The following is a 20,203-nucleotide window of genomic DNA, read 5'->3' on the forward strand; positions in this document are numbered from 1 at the left end:
CGGACACACAGACAAAATACGGCTATTATTAAAGACACTAGTCGTTGCCGGTAGAAAAATCCACGGGTTCGCCCGTCCTTTATATTTACCCGTCGCAATAAAGTGGATAAAAATATTTCGCATTTGATATTCGTGTCTCCGTAACATCATTTTTTAACTAAGTGGGGGGTCCGCGCAGAGACAGACAAAATACGGCTATTATTAAAGAGATAAGCGGAATCAATACGTACACCACAAGAAAAAAACATTAAACACTAAATATTTCAATATATGTTATGTTACATTACAATACATAGCAGTACTTTGGACCTTGTTACCTAAAAGTGCTTTAGAATTTGAAGAAAACATGGTATTGGTTTTTCTAAGACGTATTTTTTTCACACTTCAGCTTGCATGAATGTTAAAAGTTGCAAATTGTTGTATAGCAAAAAGTCAAAAAAATTACAAAATTATTAAAAACTCTGCCAAAACCTTCGGAGTACGCAGATAACTGTTTAAACTTAATGCTAAATTTTAACCTAAACACCCAAAATAAATAGTTATTGGGTTTAAAAACAGGAAAAGAGGGTCGTTTCATAAATTATAAACGATTATCTAAGAAAATGAATGAAATTAAATTACCCAATAAAAAAATTCTAATAATGATCAAAATTCTAATAATGACTTTTCAGACTGCATTTCAAAATTAATTTGGTACTTGTGCTCAATATTGTTTGTGCTAAAGCTGCTAAAATTTTGCAAATTTTAGTACATTTGCTTAAGACATATGCCTAACCAATTTTAAACAATTCTAAAAAACGAGTTGAACATGGTTGTTGAATTTCGACTATGGTGTATCTCTTTGCTTGCACTGTAAGTGCGGGGCTGATTTTGCCCATTCTTGGTCCGTAAATCTACGTGCTTCATCTTCTAAGAGTATTTATCAGCTAAGGCTTCGTCATAAAAAAGTCACACAGCACCGAAACATCATCAAACTCAAAGACAAGGAGATCTCTTAAAATAATAATATTAATCAGCCATACATTGTTTATACTCAACACTATAATACCTAAATTTAAATAATCGCTGACTTTTACCAAAACAAAATTGACAGTACAATTACATATATTTTTTATAAGAATACCCAACTTCTAATCAGGTTGGTCATTATTATTATTTTTCTATTGTAACCTAAAATGCCAGCCATTCTTATCAAGCATATTCTTATAAAAAAATAGCGTGTTTAGAATATATTGAACATTGGTGATGAATTTTTTCACATGTATTAGTTTTTATTTTTCATTGAAATACTTTCCACGCATAGAATTATTGCCATAACGGAACTTATTAAGTATTATAGCCACAAGGTAAAATTTAAATATACATGCATTTTTTGCATTTGTTTTGCATCTATTAGTTCTCCTTCTTGCTCAAACATTTCTTCACCTTGAAAATGAGATTCTTCACAGCGGCTGATATTAAAATAACAAAAATTACCAACGGAGGCGTAACAAGTATTACATCTCGTACCCAAATGCAGATTATATCTATCATTTTAAAACCTGGCAACTCTATAAGGTCATACATATAATCCATAGCCCAAATTAAGTGAAATACATTGAGAGTCAGCAACAGTGATAGCGACGCAGTTTCCAACCTGTTAAGTGCACTGCTGCAAAACGGCTGTTCATACCAGTGATGTAACAAGAATAACAGAAGCATTGGAAATGTGAAAAACGTTTTCAAAACAGGGTTTAATATGCATACACACATAAGTGAGAGAATGAGTCTTCGAAGTAATACAATGATTTCCCAGTTCACTGAACCAGAGTTAGATTTCTTTGGTCGATACGGTCCTTGAAACAAACCAATAATTTGATCCTTCTCTTTCTTCTCGTTAAATGATTGATTTCTGTTAAAGTTAGGAATAGTGCTTTTTATTCTCAGGTAGCGATAAATGGCATAAGGAGGGAAAAAGAAGCAAAAGTAAAATTGCGAATTCGTTATATTGTGCTTAGTCAGCATTTTTTCAGAAACATAAGCTGATAATGGAAATGACACAATCCAGATGGAAAAGAACACCATGATAAGATATTGCCACCATGAATAACAAACAACGTCACCTTGTATGTACAAATAATGTGTGTCGTTTATATTGACGCAATTCATCATTTTTATACAGAATGCTGAGATTCCCGTGTAGCCCAACAATGCAAGTTGAATTAGGCATGATTTTATCTTTACTTGGATGTTTCTGTGGCCATTCCCTAATTCTTGGTCCTCCCTCTGTCGAGTTTTCCATGCTAAGTAAATTTCCCTTATAACGAAAGCTAAAACAAGAAATACCATGGCTGTTGGAATAGTTGATAATTTAACGACTTCTTTGCCGACCTTTGTTAGATTTTCACTGGGGCACAATTTCGATAGCGGTACGAAAATAATTTGTAAATTAAACACAGATGAAATTGCTTTTTTTAAATTTCCCAAAACAGTTTTTTTTTGGTGATCGTCGTTGTTAATTCGCAGTAAAACTTCGATTTGATAGAAGAAAAACAAAATGGTCTTTAGTCCAGAAATATTTTGTACCATGCCAACTTCTGCATTCCAGTTAGAAGTTGTGTAAAGCCCTTCTTGTGTTGACACTGTACTAATAATGACCGTACTGTCATCCTCTTCCTCCTCATCAGACATATCAAATTCACTATTGTCAAGCAAGGGTTCCATTAATGATTCTTGATTATCCTTTGTTTTCTTAGAACTTTTGATGTATTTTAAAACATACAAAAACACATTTTTGTAACAAAGGAGTATTCCTGTGTAGATGATTGCATAAAACATGTAAAGTACCCAAAAAGCGCGTTTCCAGCAATGTCGCTTTGATATACAGCTGTCATCGAAAAAATTTACTCGGTAACCAGTTGTACATGATCCACAGAGAACTCCCTCTCTATTGTTATTGCAAGTATTGTATGAAACACATTTAGAGTTTCCAGGTGAGCAACAGTACGATGGAGGACAAGGCGTAAATGTAACAATATCTCGCATTGGATAGCCCCAGAAATTACCACGACTAATTAACCCATTGTCACACTTTCCACCTGGGGGACATTTTTGGCATATTACACCATTATTTGAGATTGTATTATTTTGATAGTCACGTCGTAAGATATGAAGATTTCCTTCATTTATCGTGTAAGTCAACTTTTTGCATCTAACACAACGCAGGGTTGTGATTGCTTTAGCTGAGATTTCGACATTTGGCTTTGCCATTAATTTATACCGTCCATATTCTTCAAAGAATAGTGCGACATTGTGGTTTTCTGGACAACGGTAGGTAAAATCTTGCTTTTTAAATCTCATAGCTTCGATGCACTTCACATGACAAGAGAATCCTTCTGTCATTGGCCAATTTGGTAGCGTTGACGAAAGCCTCATGGTGACGTTCCAAAATATTGTAAATGCTGTTGAGTATATTAAAACACTACAGCTTAATGGAGAGATTGGTCCTCCGTATAAGGTAACGTTGTGCAGTTCAACACTCTTTAAATATAATGGTGGAAGGGGGTTTTCGATGTAAATGCTTCCGCCTTGCGAGATTGCCGAATTTGAAATAAACTTCGAATTCTTTATCAGCAATTTTGTCACACACCTTTCATAAAAAATTGCACCTCCCCGGGTTCCTGTGTTGTTAACAAAAACAGTTTCTCCAATAACTCCTTCACATCCTATTATTCGCAGAGCACCCCCGTCAATACCTTTATTGTTTTTAAAAACCGAGCGAGTTATGTTGAAATGTCTAACATCTATCAGGTGTATTGCTGTGTTTTGAAATCCTTTAAAGGTGCAATAAATTACACGAAACTGCAAATAATTCCTAACAACTAGTAAATCTGTCTTGCTCTTTGTGTTTATGAATGTTGTATTAAAGATGGTAACAACATGCCCTATTTTAAAAATTACTTTGCAGTATATCATCAACACGAATTTACTTTTGAAAAGACAATTTGATATAGTGACATTTGCTCTTCCATAGACTCGGATTTCTGTTGTATTTTGGGCAGTACTATTAAATATTTTCAAGGCCGTAGAAAATAGTTTTAAACTTGAATTACTAAACTGGCAATGGGAGATCTCAAGATTTAGGAAATATGTCTGTTTTCTACCCAAACCTTCTTCCAAAAAGTTAAAGGAACTTTCAACAATGCAGTTTTTTAACTTTACATTCATACTAAACTCAATAAAAGCTAACGAAGCATTATGGAATCGAATTCCATCTATTCTTATGGTGTACTTATTCTGACATTTAAACAGATATGGATAACCAAGTTCTTGCCAATTTGGGATAAGAATTGTTGGATGGATTCTCCCCGTGCTTTTTATGGTAACGTTTTGATGTAGAACAAAAGTTGAATTAACTTCATACGTAAAGGGGTTTAGTACATCCTCTCCTCCATCTATTTTTATTGTTAACTGTATCAGCATCCCATTGTTTCGAAGGACGTACCCCACAGAACTGCATGGAGAGGCTGGATCTTGCCCACAGTCCTTTTTATCATTTCCATTACGTTTTGAAATAAATATGTCGGTCGAATCTAAAATAAAACGTCCTGCAGTAATATGGAAACAGTATTGAAATATAAAACAAAGTATATACTAAAATTAATATAAGGATCTTTGAATAAATATTTTAAAGGACAAAACGTCTATTTTAAAACAATAGATAAATATTATACATGAAGCTCCCAAAAGATGGTTATTTTTGTTGGTTGCTTTTTTGTTGGTGTGTTTGATTTACCCTGTACCTGAATGTTTACAATATTTTTTCTGATACGAATGCAGATTATAAGCTTTTTAAAGTACCATTAAAATCTGACCTGTGGGTGGGTGATCTTATTTTTGAGCTTTTTTCAACCTGTTTTGTCTTTATTTTGTTATGAGCAAACACAGCTGCAAAACTCATTTTGTTCCTATTTATAGAATTGTTCGAAACGGAACTTTTTGTGTTTGTGTCAGAGAAGTAAGTGTTAAAGTGGCTGTCAAAATGGGGGTCGAAGCGGGTGTTTTTGTTGCTAATGCTCCTTTATAATAATGTTCATGAACAGTCGCACCTATATCAATACCAATTTTTTACTTTTATTTTAAGAATAATAAAGTATTTTTAAAAAGACAACTAGTATTTAACCATCAAAAACTTCAAACAGAAAGTGAAAATTTGCTTTAGAACTAAAGTAATTGAATTTTAAGCAGATAGTGGTATTTTGGAGACATTTCAAGCTTTCTATGACGTCACAGTGCTGACATTTATTGCCGCCATTTTTTTAAATTTGAGCTTTTTTCAGTCTAATTTAATTCTTATTCCGTTACAACTTTAAAATCCAGACTAAATATTTTTTCCAAAAATTTATTTATTTATTTATCCGTTATTCCGAGAATTTATCCGGTTTTCTATATACGCAAAATGAGTGTTTTTGCAAGCGGAGCTCTCTGGTTATGTTTATGAACGATCGAGTAAATATAATTATTATTTTTGTAGTTATTTAAGTGGGAAAGAATCGACCCCAAACAAAAATAAAAAATTTGCATCCTTGATTGTTTATAAATAATAGCAAAATTCAGAGTCGGGTTGTTTGCAGTTTTAAAGATCATGGTCTCAGCCTGAAACTGTTTTTATATTGTTCTTATTTTCCAGCCAAATTTGAGACTCGTGTTCTTATAAAATTGTTCTTATAAACAAAAAGAGTTTAGTAATTTTTACGTTTAAGGATACGGTAACCTCCTGTGACACATACTCAGTATATTTAAAATATCTCCTCTGCTCGCTATATTAACCCTAACAAATATATATATTCGGAAAGCCAAATAAATTATCTCTAGAGTGATGATAAAATAATTATATACAAAAATTCACCCTTCCAGTTTATTTTGTCGAACACTCCCCTCAGTAAAGTTTTTGTTCGTGGAAAAAAATATCATTGCGAAGCTCCTATTCAGCTCTATAAAACCTTGCTTTTTTTTACTCAAAACAACACGTTGTTCCGCAAATATAGCATATTTTGTGTTACAATAGCTGTTTTATCTATTTTTAAGCATGATAGATCAATAACTCGATATTTCCTTACTCACTACGTTAGAGAACTCAAAGTTTTGTAGCCAAAGATATAATTGTCGCAACAAACTTATCTTCGTACAAATTCGACAAGATTGAGGGGAGTGTTCGACAAAAATATATACTGTTACGACTGAAAATTTTATTTTGAGAAAAAGTAAATCAAAGATCTTTGCTTTTGCCTGCAAAAATCACGATAAAGGAATGTGACACCCATTTAAACGCTATGAATAATTAATAACTCCTGAATATTTTATTAAAAATTAAAGGAAAGTATTTTCGCAGAATTTTGGGTCTTGTTATTGCTAAACAGACAACAGGATAACATAACATAACAGGATAAAAACGAAAATAAATAAATAAATAAATCAAAAAGGCATAGATAATAACTAATAATAAACTTGTATAGATTATTAAAGTGTGAACGTTTCGTGAAGATGCAATTTTTTATAACTCTCTTAAATTATCATACAGATATAATATATGGAATTTTAAACTTTGAGCACACTATTGAAAACACTACAAGATAAAAAAAATAATTTTTCTCATTTTATCCCTCTTAACAATATTTATTTTTGATTTTTTTAAAAAAAAAATATCAGGAAAATATGCCAAAGAATCAAAATTAAAAAAATATTTTTTAGAAAAAATTACCCTAAAGGGGGTTACTGTATCCTTAACATAAGAAATAATATGGCATGATTCACAAGTTGTTAACAACATGATTTCAATGGTATATAGACATTCAGAAAGAATGAAATATCCTTTCCATTACAATAACAAAATAATCCCTGTTGCTTTTATTCTCTTCATAGGTTAACCTTACATAATAATTTCATAAAAAATACAAAAATGAAAGTATGATGTTCTGCTTATACTTTATCTATATTATAAAACCCGTATACGTCTGTCCGTCTGTCACGCACAATGGTAGCTTAGCTGCGCAAGTAGCGAGACGCACGCAGTACAGTATAAAAAGAACGGGCGAACCCGTGGAATTTTCCACGGGCTAACGACTACTTTATTATATTTATTTTGTGTTTTTTTATTGATAGAGGACTAAAATTGATGTACACAGTTGTTGTACTAACCTGCCACAGGAATGAGCACAGCTGTTGTTATTGTCAGGACATGAATGAAAGATATTTTATAGAGCATCTTCACTTCTAAACAAGTATCGACGAAAACGCTGTTTATAAGAAAGAGAAGCGTTTTGTACTAAAAACTTTTGTTTTATTCTCAACTTTCATTTTAATGTGAAACTGAAACATTATTATTCTTAGTAACATTAACCCTACATTCGGTCCAGGGTTTGTCGAAGATATTATGACGGGAAAGGATTCAATAAATATTAAAGAATTATTTTCTTTAATGAAATAAAGTTGGGTTTTAACTTTTAACTTCTTAGTATAATCCCAACGAATATAAGTATTTCATAGAGATTTTTAGGGGTAGTTTCGGGTAATAGCCAATATCCACGTCTCTGAGAAGTATGGGGCCTGAAAATTTGGTATGCAGGTATTTTTAGTTAAATAATTAAACTCAGGAAGTATAATAACCTTATATCCGAGCAAAAAAGAGTTATAAAAAAAATCGAAAGAGGTGGGGGGTTGAATTCGCCTCCCTTCCCTAAGAAAAAATAGGGTTAATGCTCTTACATATGTTGATTATTATTCCTTTAATAAAAGAAAAAGAAGTAAAAACAAGCAAACAAACAATATAGTTTATAAGATGGACCAACAAACGTCCTTTTATTATAAGATGAACCAACAAACGTCCTTTTATGTCAAATATAGTAATTACTTTATTATCGAAGAAAATGATTACTATCATTACAACAGGATAAACAACTAATTAGACCACTCGTCATGTTAGACAAAGAGTGCTAGCTAAAACAGGTCACATGTGACTTAGCTAGGTGAACAAAAATTGTTACATTTAATCAACGTAAATCGTTATGTCTATTCATGGAAATGCCAGCCCAAATATTGTCATTTTAAACTGCGTGTTTACCACAACTCACCGAAAAAGTCGCTGTACTATGTTACTTTCATATTATCAGAATAACTATGTCATTATATCGTCATCAAATGGAAACACGAATTGATGAACCATAAATCAAAAGTAATAGAAAAAAGGGAGTCGACAAGAAAATGTTGGAAAAACAAGTAATTAGGATGTTTGCATAAAGTACTGTCGAAAAAAATGTAACACTGCTTTACTGTCAGTGAAAACTTATGAAGTTCACTTTAAAACACAATATCTAGGCATCGAAAATAGCATTCTACCTAGTACCTTGCAATAAAAAGCAATGAAAAGAAAGCTCCGGTGTAACCGTAAATAATTACTCCCCGAAAAAAATTACTCCCCCAGTAATAATTTCCTGGGAAATTATTACTCCTGGAGTGTTAATTTCCCAGGAAATTATAACTCCCTTAAAATCACTCTTTTATGAATGGAGAAGTACTATTTTCCCAGTAAAAACTAACTCTCATGAAGACATTGCATTGCAAATTTGAATGCGCGAGGTTCCTTTAATCATAATTTTATACTTTGTTTTATCGATTTCTAATATTAAGCAGTTCCTTTTGTATGTTTTTTTAAAGTGTCAAGCTCCAGTTATTTTTACTTTGTGTGATACTTTTTTTAAACTCAAACGTTTTTTTTTTATCTACAACAAAATACTATTATTTACTTTATCCGACAAGTTCTTAAGCCCAAGGTCAAAAGTTTGTTTTTCTATTATTTAAAGCTCTTATTATTTAATTCATTTTTAAATTTTGAAGCTCAAGCAGTTCATGTTTTCCAGATTTTTACAGTTTTTTGTTGTAAGGTTGTAGTTATCGTGGGAAAATAGATTATCAAATGATCTTGAAATGATTATTCTAATTACAGTTTTTCGTTGTAAGGTTGTAGTTATCGTGGGAAAATAGATTATCAAATGATCTTGAAATGATTATTCTAAAGTCAAGTTCAGCTGAATAAAAACATTGAGATATCTCTGACATATACCAATCATTTATAAGAAACAATTAAAATCATTTGATTCTGAAAGCTTTCTGTATTGACATTTCTTTAAACAACTCTTGCTTCTTATAAAAGATTTTACATAGATTTTGATGGTCCCACTAAAAAAGAGAAGCCAGACCCACCCCACCGGATTTTTAACTCTTTCGGTAGCCCACTGTAAGTTCTCTTAATAAATTCTTTTTATAAACACCATAATAATGGTCATCTTTTATTTATTAAGGTAGGGGAGTAAAAATTTCCTGCAGGGAGTAATAATTTTCTGGTAAATAGATACTCCCGGGGGTAACAATATCCCGGGAAATAAGTACTGGGGAGTACATATTTCCTAGTAAATTATTACTGGAGAGTAATTATTTCGGGGAGTATGTTTTTACGGTGACACCGGCAAGATTGGTATCTGAAAATAAATGAGCACCTAAGCGTAAACTTCCAACACAAGGCTCACGGAAACCTATTTTTAATCTCTCCCTTTATTTAATCTGTTCCAATAAACCTACTTAAAATCTCTCTTTAACTTTTCTTTTACAGTTTATTGATTTGAATTTCTTTCGTACTGATATAAAAGATCTTTTAAAAAAAAAAAACGTTATCTGTCTATAGGCCAAAACCATGCTAAACTGCACACGATATATTTAAGCTAAAATTAACAAATGCTATATAATTCTGTCGACTTTGTTGTGACGGGCAAGTTCATGTGGATTTTACACGGGCTTTCGACTAGCATAGTGATACTGAAAGTAATATCATACCCAGCCGGCACAAAGATGTCTAAAAGACGTCTTTTAGACATCTTCCGCATTTCTAAAAGACGTCTTTTTTAGCGCTGATTTGTCCGTCTATAATGCATCTTTTTAAGCGTCTAAAAGAGGTCTTTTCAAAGATGCATTCCAAAAGATCTCTTTTAGACATCTTTTAAAAGACGTCTTTCCAAAGACGTCTTTTAGACGTTTTAAAGAAATTTTTTTACGACGCGTCTTTTTAAAGACGTCTTTTAGACCTTTTACAGATGTAGGAGCGACTAAAATGCATCTTAAATGCAACTTTTTAAATGCATCTTCCCAAAGACTTCTTTTAGACGTTTTTAAGAAAAACTATTACGACGCGTCTTTTTAAAGACGCCTTTTAGACCTTTTACAGATGTAGAAGCGACTAAAATGCATCTTAAATGCAACTTCTTAAATGCATCTTGACAAAGACTTCTTTTATCTATCTATAAGACGTCTTCCTTTGTTTTTGTTGTTTTTGTAGGCATTTGATAAAATAAATTTAAGACGTTTACGTTAACGTTTTAAAACGTACATTTTTAATAAATTGCAGAAATAACGACATGAAAGACGACAAATATTTTGCGATAAAAATATTTTGAACTTTTTATATCAAACTCGTACAATAAATATATTTTATAATTACATAAATATAATTTAAATATAACCGGAAATAAATAAATAAAATATTATTAATAATCAACACTATACAATTCATTTATATATTCATATTTACAAATTGTGATCATTACAATAATCTGTAATACGAATTCTACTTGTGAACTTATCCATGCTATTTAAAGCATAAATTGGAACTCTAGTCGAAAAAATCTTAAGCATATTGAGCTTAGGCCATATGAAAGAGTCACCTTAAAAATTTTGTGAAAGTTGCTAGTAGTTGAAATTCGTCGTAACGCTTGCAAGGCCGAAATAAACAAAATAAATATTGGAAATAATAAGGAAGTCTGTTCAGAAGAAACAAAAAGAGATATATTAAATGTATAAATGACATTCATAAATGAGGTAAGTCGAAAGGGCTTTTTATTTGTTTTTTGGAAATTTATACATTTAAGGTACCCCTTATGTCCCTGATCCTTTGACTGGGAGCGTTTCGAAGTTTGGTTCCAATTATGCGTCTCATCTCTTGTTCGTTCGCATCTTTAAAACGCTCGTTGACAGATTCTAGAGAGAAAGAAATAGCTTATTTCCAGATAAATAATAGATTTTTATAGAAACGTAGTCAGTAAATGTTTGAGAAATAGACCAATGAACCTAACGCGATCATTTGCATACTATGTAATAGCAAAACGATTTACTCATTATTTTTGTAAATGACTGTAGCACAGTAGAACATTCTTAAAACATTATAACTTGAATCAACCTTGCCTTTCTCAATCAATCTCTCTATCCAAAAACTAAGAGAAAACACACCATACATAGAAGGGTAACAACGTAATACATCAGCTAATACACGTACCTACTATAATTCTATAAATTAATTTCCCTTCCAGCGGGACTTTGTCTTTCTTGCCTTTTAAATTGGCTTGCGCCATGAATGTAGTGGTGAAGATCCTGACGAAAATTAAAATTAAAATTAAAGGTAAGTAGAAATAAACTACTAAGGAGAGTGTATTTCCTTAAGGAGAAAAAATTATACCTTTACCTATTCATTGCGAGACGTACAGCATCTCTGTAGTCCACCCCGCCAATTTGTGATATTTGTTGTTTCTAAAAAGATAAACTAGATTGTGTAAATTAAAGGTATTACAATAATGCTAGTTTCAAAATTAAGAATATAAATAAAATCACTAAAGCCTGGTTCCCACCAATGCGTTTATCGATAAACAGATGTTTATTTTTAAAGTCATAAAGTTAAAACTGAACAATTTTACATTGCTTTCCGATTTGAGTCATGATGTCGACATTAAATGATAATGATCAAATAATAAAAATATCATTCAATGTTAAAATGGGATATCAGGCTAATAAAAACCTCACCATTGCCGTGAAGTCTTCAGGATTTCCCAAACGTTCCTCACAAAGCTCAAGTTCTTCCCTGTTGTCAATTTGAACCAGAGGCCTTTTGTCAACTGGTACCTGGTTTTGCCCTTCCATACCATCTATTCGCCTTTCCAGGCGAACAAGGTACCTGCACATTTTCTTTTGATTCTCCAGAATCTGATTGCATGTTTCTAAATTGTATATAAAATGTAACAAACCCATTTAAACAAAGGAAAATTAAAAACATAGTATTGGACGTTTACAAAGATTACAAAGAAAAGTTATACCTTGTAACGAGTCTAATGATGGTTTTTTTGATGAACTTTGAGAGCTATAAAAATTCGGTTTAGCGCTTGTTTTTTCATACATACTTTAATATTTATTTCTTGACAATACTTACTGCTGTTTTTTCTTTGGAGGAGAAAATGATGGAATAATTGGCAATGCTAACTCCGAGGTTTGGGGAAGCAAATCATTATAAACTACAAGTAAAATTTTAGAAGTAAACATTACACCATGTTTAAAAAGCATGGATATAAAATTGGCTTTGGAAAAACAAGATTTACACACCTGGACTTTCTGATTCATCGTTATCAGATATACTGCTTGACACAGCATTACATTCACTTTCATTACCTAAAAACGAAAACAATATATATATTTATAAACTTGAAAATTATTTGTCTTATTTTGTTAAGGATATCACAACATCTTGAAAATTTAATTTATAAATACCGTTTTTTAAGATCCTGGTAATCTTATATCTTTGCCAATCATCTTTTGGGAGTGTTTTGGCTTTGAAGAGTTTGCCTGCTTCATATACACTTTTATTGGGCCAAAAAAACTTGTCTCCACTGATCCACTCGTTTGGGATAGTCAACATCTGTGTCCTGCCTCGATCAATAAACTCAACACATTGATGACTCATTGCTACCAAATCTATGAAAAAATAATAAAGAATAAGCAAAAAAATTAAAAAAAGGTAATGCAAAAGTCTTTCTTTTTAAGAGTTTAATGCATCATTAAACAAAATGATTGCTCCTTGAAAGAAATTGAGAAATCAATTCATTGATTAAATTTATACTAGCTGAGTCTTGATTGTTACTAACTCTATTATTATTATCTCTATAATAATAGCCGTATTTTGTCTGTCCGCCAGAAAAGTGTTGTGCAACGGGCACACAAAATAGCGTGTAATTTAAAGAAAGAAGGACGACACCGTTTATTTTTATTTGTAATTATAATATATTGTACACACAATATGTAACAAGATGTAACCTTTTCAACTATATCAACTGAAAAATTATGTAAAATGGATCCCAAATAGTAGAGGTCAACTTGAGTTACAACAAAATACACTAATTTTTGTGTAAGTACCTAAAGTATATAATGGCTTTTCACTCAAACTAGAATTTCGTTCCTAAAAGTTGCTCAATCGGAAAGAAAACACAATTTGCTCAACAAATAATCACAAAAGAGAAACTTATTAATTTGTAAAAATGTAAAAACATATAAATATAGTATATATATATACAGTTATATGCTTTATGCACTTTTTCATATTAAGCAATGTAAAGCCAAACATGAATAACAAGTAAGTTCTAATACTTTGTTTTTTCAAATTCGTGTAGAAAAGGAAAAAGAGCAAAACCATTTCGGTGTGGTAAACAAACAACTTTTCTTTTCAACATGTTTTTTGGAAATTCTTTTCGTTTACCAGTAATCTTTTCAACAAAAAAGTTATTTAACAAAGATGATTCTGCTGGTGATTTGTAAATACTTCCAAGGCTGCAAGGTTTTAAAACTGTCCCAATTATTTGGTTAGAATGTTTTTGAGCTTCATTAACAACACAAAACTTTCCTGATTCAAGTAAAAAACAAGAATCTTTCAGGTGATCAGCAGAGATGAATGGGGTGGGTTTAGACTTTTCAACCAAAGAAGACAATTCACTTTCTCGTTTGATAACTTGGGCAACCGGGTTATTATTACTTCTAACATTTTTTTTCAACACCTGCATATAATTTTCAAATTTGAAAGCTGATAGGTGGTTTAAGGAACTTTGAAAATTTTCAGCATCGTCACATAAGTGGATCAATGAGTGGACATTGTAAGAGATAAATTTTCTTCCATAAACATCTTTTGATTTACTGACAAACCAGAGTAATAATTCTCGACAATAACCCAAAAGTCGATAACGAGATTGACTAGAATCATTTAGAAGGATGCTCATTGAAATATGAAGACCAAGGAAGTGTTCATACACATTATGAGAAACAATCCCTTTCAAAACAACTGGACCAAGATATAGCAAAAACTGCCTGAATTCAGTTGCTTTCCAGTATGGAAGATCACGTAAGGGCCTTGGTTGACGATTAAATTCTGTTGGCATAGAACCAGAAATATTATTCAAGCGAGAAGAAATTTGTGAGATGTGATTAGATGATAACCTGATTTGAAGTGGCCCTTTAGTTAAGAACTGCAACATACGCTTCATCACTCCTAACAACACAAGGTGCATATAGTCCAATGTAAACTTTGACACACAATCAAAATTAAGCTGAGAGACTAATGGACTGATACATTTCTGGTGTGGATGGTATAAAAATTGTTTAAAATGTTGATCGTTCCTTGCTATTTCTGAACCATCATGAAGAAATACTACTCGGTTGTCAATATACTGGCCTTTTATATTACACCTCTCACATGAATAATACCCAGTATGACCGACTACACACTTCAAGAAAGCTCTTGCCGGTGCATCACATACAAATGCTTTTAAAAAAAATTGAAATGTTTTTTCCTCAACTTCCAGGCCATTTATCTGAAGAAAATTTACTTCGTTTAAAAAATCTTCCAAAAATTCATTTGTAGAATTGGGCTTTGAGGTGCCATGATAGAGAGCAATAACAAAAACACTGTCAGAGTTGTTCAACGAACCAAGGATCGGCCATAACTGTGATTGAGATGACTTTGACAAAGGAAGGCCATCTATGTTTACTGTCAAAAAAAGATTGTTTTCATTCATAAGACAGTGGTGAAGTTTTAACATCTTTTTCACTTGTTTAACAATACCAACATAAGAATAAATTCCACCACATTTATGAGCAGTTTCGACATGACGTGGTGTTTCAAGTAGAGTTCTACTATCTGCAGGAAGTTCAGTCATGCCATGTTTACGTAATATCAACAAAAGTTGATTTAAACACTCTCTGGAACATCCACTTTTAGCTGCCCATCGTGAAATGTCAGATAAAATTAATGATTCTGGATTGGTCACTGTATCCAGACTGTTATACAGAATTTCATTTTCATTTGATGAGAATGAGGAATCTAAAGGCTCGTCATCACAACTGATACATCTATCATTTTCATTGTCAGAAGGATTGCTTAACAGGTCATGTTGATCACTATCTTCACCGTTTAAAATCTCAACTTTTTGATTAACCAATCTCCTTTCTTTGCGGAGACGGGAATCATTCATTGCCCAAAGTGACAGTATCTGAAAATTTAGTTGAAGGTTTGTTTCAAATTTAAAAAACAAAATGTATATATATATAAATTTTATTTTACCAAAACATGTTTTCATTAATGACACCAAAATATAATTAGTTTTTAGTTATGTGGTCTCTTTATGTATGTTGATATTATGTAAACATGGCATAACTGAACTTTCTGCAGATTAAAATCACTCTGAAACACCTGGACAGTGTCATGAATGGTAAATATGAAAAATTGACTTTGTTGATTGACTGGTAAAGGAAGAAAGGCGGAGGGCAGAGCTTCCATTGACAGTTTGTACCGAAGAGCAATAAGACAGGGTTAGGATTAGAGTTAGATAAAGATAAAATTAGACAGTATTTTCCATTTAGCTTGAAGTTAGCTAGCGTCCTATATAGCTAGGTGCTACCTAATAACTAATTAGCTAGCTTCAGCAGTGTATAACAAAAACAAAATATATACATTTTCTCAATTTCTTTCAAGGTTAAAAGAAATAGTTTTTGTCTAAAAATAAAAGCATATAGAATAAAAATAACGGTTCCTTCATTAAACACCAAAACCAGAAAACAAATTTGATTTCTTTAATATTTTCTTTCCAGTCTTTGTCCTTTTTTTTGACTACTGGCTGGCTAGCTGGGTTTGCTTGTTTACATATCGCCATCTTTCTGTAAAAGATGGCCGGGACCGACTTTTTGTGTCCAGGGAAACCGAACACGAATTTGACCTTTAGACTTAGTACTAAAAACCGCTGTACTCTATTCCGAGAATCACAAAACAAAAATACTTACTTTTTAAACGACCGGTATCCCGCAGATGCTTTCATGAAACTACCGCCAATTTTTATTGAGTGTTCCAATGGTCAAGTGTCAAAGAATATCCGTCAGGGGGTGCAGGAAAACAAAATTACGACGTAATGAAATAAAAACGTATTATAAAGGGTCGCCAAAATACATTAGTATTTAAAAATAATTAAAAGTGACAATTACCACTTTCAATTTCGTGAAAAATTGATTTCCTACAAAATAAACATGCTAACTAAGTTTGCGAACACCCCCGTTATTTTAAATCGAATTTTCCATATAAAAAATCGAACGTCTTTTAAAAGACGCATTTTAGACCACTTTTAGAAGTAGGAAAAGACGTCTTTTAAAAGACGCGTTTTAGATGCATTATAGCAAAAAGAGAAAGACGTCTTTTAAAAGATATATTTTAGATAACTTTTAGATGTCTTTTAAAAGACGTCTTTTAAAGATCTTCTAAAAGACATCTAAAATGCGTATACTACAGGATTCGCATTTATTTACTTTCAAAAGACGTATAAAAGATGTCTTTTGAAAGACGTTCTTAAGAAGATGCATTAAAGACATCTTAATAGCGTTTTCTAACAGAAGATTAAAAAAAGACATCTTAAGACGTCTAAAAGACACGGCTGTTTCAGAGCGGAAACTAAGACTGCGCATGCGTCAATAATTACGGCCACGTTGAGGCGCAAGATGGCGGGCGCAAATAAAAACAATCATGATAAATAAGTAACTAACTTTTTGAAATCGCTTTTGCATGATAGAATCTATTTCAGTGGATTTAATTTAGTTTTTTAAAGCATTTCAACACGCTGGAAGCTAAATCTTTCTTTTACCTTTGCGACAAGCATGCTGTTGGAGTAATACTGTGGCAGTTTTGAAGGCATACTTTTTTTTGTTAAAATTAACATGGCAACTTGTTCCAACTAATTTTTGGTTTTGTGGACGTTGCGAAGTTATGTGGCTGGTGTATTATATATTTTTGGAAAGCTGAAAGGCTCATCTACAAGGTAAGAAAAACGAAAAAACTGTATCAGTACTTCTGAAAGAATGCTAGAGCGCTGAATTCTGGCAATAAAAGTTAGTGTAAAACCTGAAAATTTTAACTCCCTCTTTGACATAATCTACTGTATGATTTATTGTAGGCATTAAAACTGTTGTAGTTTACTAAGCTAATATTTCACAGAATAACAACACTAAACAACATTCTATATAAACAATTCTGTAACTCTAAATAAGGTTTCTGCGTCTCATACACTACTAACGTAAGCTCGACAAAAAGTCAAATAAAAATGAACTATGCATGTAGTAAGCTAATTAACTGTTCAATTCTTTTTCTTTCTAGACCAGCTGATCCACCTTTGAAATAATGCAAAGACTAAAGGAGCTTGCAAAGTAATGCTAATATGCAGTTAAAGATATAACTAGCTATCTAAGCTGTAAGTCTAAAAGTTATTCTTCACGTGCAATTTTTCTTTTTTTAATTTTTGGTTTTAATTGGCTCGATTCAGGATTTACATTAACAAAATGTTGCTTTAATGTATTTCGTAACCGCTCGACTGGGTTTTTGATGCAGCTGTACCTGCTCGACATCCTGTTGATTTCATGATGCAAGCTTTCTCCACCTTAAAAATGTTATAATTTGACATTTAAGCTAGCTAGCTACACATTTTCTGAAAAATAACACATTTTGGTAAAAAACACAAATTTTGGTGTTACCAGGTTACAAATTTAAGTGGCTGTTTACCTTGTTCGCCATAAAACCCAAATCCAACATTCCATTTTGCTATGAACTCAGTGACATGATCTTCAAGCATATGCAGTTTTGGTGAAATATTAACTTTTGGCCAGTTAGTTCGCAGATGCATCATGAATTTATTAATTGAAATTTCTAGAATTATGTACTATATGTATATTATTCTTTCTTTTTGTTTTGTTTTTGGCACATGAAATTTTAAAAAAAACTTATTTATTATTAAAAAAAGGAACAAGTTTCTCACCTAAAGCCAGTATTTCCTCACATGACAGATATTTTGCCGAATTGTAAATGTTATGAACTTCTGCAAAGTAAGTAAATAACATGTCGTACTTATCCATTTCTAAATTCACACTGTGAATAAGCTGGTCATCATGCTTTTGTGCTGCAACAATCTCTTTAATGCTGGATGTTAAATTTTGGATGTTTTCTTTCTATAAGAGCAAGATTGTTTTTTTAATTTTCTTTAAATATGTTATTTTTAAATTGCTACATTATTGTTAGTATTAACAAACCTTTAGCAATTTATGTACATGGTTGCCGATAAAACTTTGGCCATGGTAGGCCTGACGTTCAACACCCATTTTTTGCAGCGTTTTATCTATTGAAGAAGCACAAGGACCAACACCTAAAATAAGATGAACAAACTATTAAACATAGCTTTAGATTGGAGAGAATATAAGGCTTGCATCATAAGATCAGAATGAAAATTATAATTTTGGAAAGTTTTTTTTCGGGAATTAAATTTCTTGGAATTTCCAGACAAAAAAACATTTGCGAATATCACAAAAAATTACTTAGGTAATAAAAATGATCATACCCACTAAAATTCTTTTGTTGTTTCCCAAGGTTGAGATTTCTAATTCTAATTCTGTGATTTTCTTCTCAGTTTTTATTATACTTTTCTCGTACGTCAGTATATTTCGTTGTAAGCCACCAGATATTACAAGCCAGTTTAACTGATCTTGCTGGTTTGCTAATTTGGCTTTTTCATCTTCCAGCTTTTGCTGCAAGTCATTTGTTTCTTTAAGGACTTCGATGTAGTCACCATAATCTGAATCCAGTTCATTGTCTTCTGTTGCCAACAGCAGAGCTATTTTTACATCATAGTCTTGGCAAGAAGACTCAAACATTTTAAACATCTTTTGATATACACCCAAGGAAATATGAAGACCAGGAATACAGACCTAAAATTAGGTGTTTATATAGATTTTATTTTGGGATTATTAAATCAACTTGCAGTGGAAAAGCATAAAAATATGATGTATACTTGATCAATAGGTATGTCAAAAAATATGTTGTCAATGACATTATAAAATTCTTTCGCATTTTTAGGGCTCCCACCACTTTCACGGAAATCTGCTAAATTTTCTTCAAGTGTCGCCAGTGACCTTTTCTTAAATTTCTTGCGAGTAAACACTGGGATGTTCATTAGTTTTGAGGTAATGTTGCAAAACAAACAGCTGTGACGCCCTAAACACAAATGTTAAAGTATACATATTTTATTAGAAACTTTTAAAAATAAACCATTTTTAACTATGCATTTCCCATATCCGCGTAGTAAAAACCCATTGTTAAACTACAGGAACTTTATGAAGTTGCAAAAAAAGTTCTGTAAAAATTAATTAATTTTGATTATCAACTAGCAACTTGCCCCAGATCTTAAGTAATTAATATTTACCATTTGCACCAGTTATACCATACATTGCACACAGAAATTCGTAGTCGCCATACATAAATACACGGAATATCGACTCTTTATATTTGACTTGTTGCAGCATTTTTATTTGTGGTCAAAAATTAATTAATTTTGATTATCAACTAGCAACTTGCCCCAGATCTTAAGTAATTAATATTTACCATTTGCACCAGTTATACCATACATTGCACACAGAAATTCGTAGTCGCCATACATAAATACACGGAATATCGACTCTTTATATTTGACTTGTTGCAGCATTTTTATTTGTGGTCGAAACCGTTCAAGGCAGACTCTTAAGTTTGTTCTTGTGTCTTTCCCTAATTTAAAAAAAAAATATAAAAAATGTTTTGATTTCTACTTTAGATCACTTAGATCATTTCTACTTTAGATCACAATTAGACATCACATGCATAGAATTTTGGAAATTCCAGTTTTAATTTTTTTTTTTTCATATTTGTAATATATTGCATTAATGTTTGTTACCTTCAAAAATGCTAAACATTATTGTGTTTTCCTTCTTGTTTGGGTTTAGAACATTGCCTATTTGATATGCCATTTTAAAACTA

The 20,203-nt window shown here is 31.9% G+C and overlaps 3 protein-coding genes across 4 annotated transcripts; all 3 read right to left on the reverse strand.

Annotated features, from left to right (window-relative positions):
* Positions 1-254: 254 nt before the first annotated feature.
* Positions 255-7,955, reverse strand: LOC130649316 (uncharacterized). Its single transcript, XM_057455574.1, has 4 exons — positions 7,913-7,955; positions 7,645-7,714; positions 7,177-7,274; positions 255-4,571 (listed from the first exon to the last, which is right to left on the reverse strand). The coding sequence occupies exons 1-4, from the start codon at positions 7,953-7,955 to the stop codon at positions 1,393-1,395; spliced, it is 3,390 nt and encodes a 1,129-aa protein (XP_057311557.1). The 3' UTR covers positions 255-1,392.
* A 2,943-nt stretch (positions 7,956-10,898) lies between these two features.
* Positions 10,899-12,809, reverse strand: LOC130648383 (uncharacterized). 2 transcript variants are annotated; one of them, XM_057454426.1, is made up of 5 exons: positions 12,168-12,300; positions 11,878-12,071; positions 11,543-11,607; positions 11,357-11,451; positions 10,899-11,061 (listed from the first exon to the last, which is right to left on the reverse strand). In XM_057454426.1, the coding sequence occupies exons 1-5, from the start codon at positions 12,247-12,249 to the stop codon at positions 10,940-10,942; spliced, it is 558 nt and encodes a 185-aa protein (XP_057310409.1). In that variant the 5' UTR covers positions 12,250-12,300; the 3' UTR covers positions 10,899-10,939. The 2 variants fall into 2 exon arrangements, with proteins under 2 accessions (XP_057310409.1, XP_057310410.1); XM_057454427.1 differs by lacking the exons at positions 10,899-11,061; positions 11,357-11,451; positions 11,543-11,607 and adding exons at positions 12,451-12,516; positions 12,616-12,809 and having other exon boundaries at positions 12,281-12,362.
* A 4,108-nt stretch (positions 12,810-16,917) lies between these two features.
* LOC130648382 (uncharacterized) lies at positions 16,918-19,724 on the reverse strand. The gene is made up of 7 exons (XM_057454425.1): positions 19,617-19,724; positions 19,206-19,408; positions 18,756-19,122; positions 18,451-18,563; positions 18,180-18,369; positions 17,927-18,070; positions 16,918-17,804 (listed from the first exon to the last, which is right to left on the reverse strand). The coding sequence occupies exons 1-7, from the start codon at positions 19,714-19,716 to the stop codon at positions 17,632-17,634; spliced, it is 1,290 nt and encodes a 429-aa protein (XP_057310408.1). The 5' UTR covers positions 19,717-19,724; the 3' UTR covers positions 16,918-17,631.
* Positions 19,725-20,203: the final 479 nt, after the last annotated feature.

Source organism: Hydractinia symbiolongicarpus, chromosome 7 (genome assembly GCF_029227915.1).
Source record: "Hydractinia symbiolongicarpus strain clone_291-10 chromosome 7, HSymV2.1, whole genome shotgun sequence".
Taxonomy (NCBI): Eukaryota; Metazoa; Cnidaria; class Hydrozoa; order Anthoathecata; family Hydractiniidae; genus Hydractinia; species Hydractinia symbiolongicarpus.